Source organism: Corylus avellana, chromosome ca9, assembly GCF_901000735.1.
Source record: "Corylus avellana chromosome ca9, CavTom2PMs-1.0".
NCBI lineage: Eukaryota > Viridiplantae > Streptophyta > Magnoliopsida > Fagales > Betulaceae > Corylus > Corylus avellana.
This window is the reverse complement of record NC_081549.1, coordinates 11632184-11636633: the sequence shown is the minus strand read 5'-3', so window position 1 is coordinate 11636633 and position 4450 is coordinate 11632184. Positions and strand designations below refer to the sequence as shown.

The 4450-nt window shown below is 34.9% G+C and overlaps 1 protein-coding gene across 1 annotated transcript; it reads left to right on the top strand.

The window, feature by feature from the left end:
- Positions 1 to 1228: 1228 nt before the first annotated feature.
- Positions 1229 to 3756, top strand: LOC132191978 (uncharacterized). The gene is made up of 3 exons (XM_059607146.1): positions 1229 to 1613; positions 1882 to 2006; positions 3417 to 3756. The coding sequence occupies exons 1-3, from the start codon at positions 1316 to 1318 to the stop codon at positions 3621 to 3623; spliced, it is 630 nt and encodes a 209-aa protein (XP_059463129.1). The 5' UTR covers positions 1229 to 1315; the 3' UTR covers positions 3624 to 3756.
- Positions 3757 to 4450: the final 694 nt, after the last annotated feature.

The window sequence follows — 4450 nt, the reverse complement described above, 5'->3', positions numbered from 1 at the left end:
GGGCAATAAAAATACTAGAAGAAAATCATTGAGAATTGTTCCAAGACATTTTTTTTTTCATCTAGAAGATTAGAAAACATCACCGGTGTGTGAGAGAGATGGAGCACAAGAGAAAAAATCTCTGTTGCCGCCGGTGAGAGAGAGAGGGGCACCGGCCGGCGTCGTCTCCGGCTTTCTCTGTACCGGCCGGCGTTGTCTCTAGCGGCATCTTCAATGGTGTCTCCATAGACAGGTTGGTGGCTGTGGTGGTTTTAGAGAAGAATATGAAAAGTTTATTCTACAAGGTGTTTTGTTTTAAGCATTCTAGAAAAAAGATTAGGTGGAATAATATATTTTTATTATAGTGTTCCATGCTGATGTGCTGCCTTCTTATTGGAGGGTACAAAAGCTTTAGTTTGTGGTAAGACCTTATAGAAATTATTCTCTATCTAGATATATATAACATAAATAGCCCTTCCTATTCGTCGTGGTGTAAATTAGTTTCTTTACGGCCTCCAATAATAGATCGGCACGTAAATGGAAACATAAAAACGCATTAACGTGAAAACACCAAATAAATTCCTATTCTCATCCAGCCGATGACAAAAAAACCCATGCACTGTCACCGCTGTTAATTAGGTGAAGATGAAATAATTAACAGCATATTGTATTTTCGAATTTTTGTGTGTTACATATTTCAATATTCCTATGTCACAAAAAAAAAAAAAGAAAAAAAAAAGGGAAAAATATAAAAAAAAACTATCAAACTACCAGCCGTTTTCGATTTAGTCTCTTAATGTTTCAAAAGTGATAAAATAGCCCCCCAAACTACCAAATTATTATATTTTGACCACTTCGTTAGTCCAAACCGTCAGTTTGAACGGAAACTGCAAAACGACGTCGTTTTGTTGGGGGGTTACTTTATCACTTTCTGAGCATTAAGGGGCTAAAATGAAAACGGCTGGTAGTTTAGAGGGCTTTTTTATATTTTTCCTAAATTTTTTGTTTTTCATATAACGGCATTGTAGTAACTTACCCATAACAAAACGACGTCGTTTTGCAGTTTCCGTCCAAACTGACGGTTTTGACTAACGGAGTGGCCAAAATGAAATAGTTTGGTAGTTTATGGGCTACTTTATCACTTTTGGAATATTAGGGGGTTAAATCGAAAACGAGCGATAATTTAGGAGGCTTTTTTATATTTTTTCCATATAAAAAAAAAAAAAAAAAAAAAACACAAAACAAAAAAGGTCGAAACAAACGGTCGGGGAAAGAGATGATGACGGGAAACCCTTGGAGGAAGTGATCCAGAAGAAATCAGAGGTGAGACGGCCCAATGTTTCAGAACTCGTCACATTCACCCTCGGTCTCGTCCCTTTTGATCCGCTACCTGAAGAAGCCCCAGGCCTTCCCCTTTCTTCTCTCAGTCTTCCTCCTCCTCACATGGCTCTCTCTCAGACTCCAGCACTCCTCCCATTTCTCGGCTGCTTCTTTCGACAACAAGTTGAGCAAAGAGGATGACTCAAAGGCCAATTTGGTCAGATTCAGTTCTGGGTTTCCTTCCACGCTCGCAAAAGACAACCGGGGTTGGTCGCTCAACCCCATCTCTCTTGCCCTTCATTCCGGCATTTCGGGTACATTCTTTTACACACGCACCCACCCACCAAGGTTCATATTGTGTTATGGGTATTCACCTATTTGGTTGCTTAACATACGGGTACAATTTTTCTATTGAATTTTTTTTTTTTTTTTTAATTTTTAATTTTTATATATATTTTTAAAGTACGAAATCATACTCAATTCTATGCAGCCAAACGTAGTCTTGTAGAGATTGTATGCTTTAACTGTTGTTTGTTGTGTTTTTACGTTATATTCTACAGTTTGACAGAGGAATCTTTACAGGTGGGGCGGTGACTTGTACTTCGGTTCATCTTGGAGAAATTCGACCTGGTGCTGTAAGGGGAAATCACAGGCACTATACTTGTAACGAGACATTTGTCATTTGGGGAGCGAAAACGAAATTCAGGGTGAGCTCTTGTTTTACTTGAATGGAAAATAGCATAGCGGCTTGCTTCTGTGGATGTGAACTCTACTGATTGTTTGAATTCTCCTTTTTGGATGCATTCTTTATCATGCCACACAAAGAAATTAGGGATTGAAAATGAATAGTATCAAATTGGTGAAAAAGTTTTGCTTGAATGACACAACGGAAGCCTGAAAAGTTAAAAAGTATTTCTCATTCTATTTTTCAATCAAATGTAATGGTTTGCCTTATTAAAATGCTGATGTCAGGTCTATTTCCGGGGATGGAAACTTATATGCTAAGTTATGAGTTTCTCTTGTATATTTTTTGTGTACTTAGGTTGCGTCCTTTCTTACCAAAGAAAAAAAAAAGAGCAAGAGTTTAAGTTACATCAAGGAGTGTCTACAACTAGACAACTCAACTTAACTCAATTGAGTCTCAATCTCAACCTTATGCGGTCAGCTAAATGAATATGGTATATGAATGGTTTTATGTCAGTTCAAAAATTCCTATGATTCACGTCTGTGTCTGATTAATTTGGCTGTCTCTACCTATCACAACCTCCCTCTTGGTCGAACTGATAACCAGCCATGCCCATGCTTGAAGATAAGATATTTGGCATGGAAATTGGACTTTGCGAGTGTTATAATAGTAAGTTATATGGGATATGGCATGTTGATACTTATCTATTTCAGTCAAGAGTTTGAGTTTGTAGCGCTATGGTGCTGTGTTTTTAAAGTAATACTATTGCTTTAAGTCTAGTTGTCATAAGAGTCTAAGTGTCAATAAGGTGTTTACTCCAACTAGGAGTTCTCTCCAATTCGATGTTGTAATTTTCCTATTTAACGAAGTGAGTGATTAATAAAATTAAACAGAATTAATCTCAAACCTTGTTTTTGTAAATGGTCTAGGTTCTCTTAGAATCTAAAAGGTTTAGGTTCTCGTCTAGGTTTTCTTAGAACCTAACAATCTATCATGTTACATGTTTAAGAATTATTCACGTAACAGCGAGTTGACAATATATGCTAGTCAACTCTAGTGTATATGTTTTTTGTTGTTTCTTTTTCCCGTTTGTCCCATTATGTACTTGGGTAAATAAAATAGTTTCTAATCAAAATCACAATTGTGTTATGCCTTCTTTTGTACAAAAACAAAATCAACATATAACAGAGTGATGGGCTAGTTATTGAAATCACTATACTAGAAATGCAGTATCTATCTGTGACATCATGGCACTAGAGATTGGAAAAGGACTGATTTGGTTTCTATATAATACAATGAGGATGGTATATGTGATTCAAATGCAAATTGCATAAATTCAACAATGTAAATTAAGGAATCTGATGTATCAATATTTTCCTATTCTTTTGGCTTTTTTATAATCCTGTAATTGTTATTTGTGAGGAAATGGCAGTTGGAGAACAGTCAAATAGTTGGTAAAGGTTTTGCTGAAGCCATGATTAGTGCAGATGAGGTTGTTGTTGCAGCTAGTCCAAGTGGAACTGCCCATGCTTTAGTAAACATGGATCCAATTCGGAGCGCATTCTTTGTAGGATGTCAAGACAGCATTGTAAATTATAGCAGCTCATCTACTGATTTTAATGTTTGGAAAGACCTTTAAGCATCAATAGGCATTACAATATTAAGATTATTGTTTCTCAGTGAGCTTTCAGCAATCTGTATATAAGTTACTACAATTGCTGCACTTTCCTTTGACTTTATCAGTGAGCTTTCTTGCATTGCTGGTCATGGTAGACTTCTTTTTGACCATGCAGGTTTATATTTTTGAATCAAGAATATTAGTTAGCTCTATAACCTTTAGTCTTTTTGTATCAATCCGATATTTTTACATGCGAACCTGTTCTATTGCCCTCTTGTGATGTAATCTTGTTTAGGGTTTGTGGGCTGGTTTCTATTGGGATGTTTGGGGTTTCTCATTTTTCTTTGTTTGTTTTGTTTTTTTTTTGTTTTTGCTTCCTTTTTGTATGCTTTCTACATATTTTCTCTGATTACCTATAAAAAAAAATTTTAAATAAAAATAAAAATAATAATAATAATAATAATAATTGCCCTCTTCATTTCTTTAACTTGTTTCAAGATTAGCACAATGACATTATTGCAACTATGTAATTTTTGGACTACTAGTTGAATATTAACGATTTTTTATGGTATTCATGTGTTGTCTTCTTCAAACAAAATGATTAATCAGGTTTTTGTTGGTTAAATTGAATTGAAATTGATCAAGAATTTCATTTGAGGGTCCCAAATTCAAGTTCTTGAAGTCTTAAATAATCATCTAATTTTGATTTCTGAATTTGTCCTGTTTGATGATGAAAATAAAAGTGGATGTTGGGTTAATTTTGTTTTTTTTTGTTTTTAAATGTTTGTGTAATTAAGTAGAGCTCTCTTTTCTTTTCTTTTCTTTTTTAATGATAAAATTAAAAGCAT

Coding starts and splice junctions, on each gene's coding strand:
- LOC132191978 (XM_059607146.1), top strand. CDS start 1,316: ATGTTTCAGAACTCGTCACATTCACCCTCGGTCTCGTCCCTTTTGATC. Junction 1,614..1,881: donor CCTTCATTCCGGCATTTCGG/GTACATTCTTTT, acceptor GAATCTTTACAG/GTGGGGCGGTGACTTGTACT. Junction 2,007..3,416: donor GAGCGAAAACGAAATTCAGG/GTGAGCTCTTGT, acceptor AGGAAATGGCAG/TTGGAGAACAGTCAAATAGT.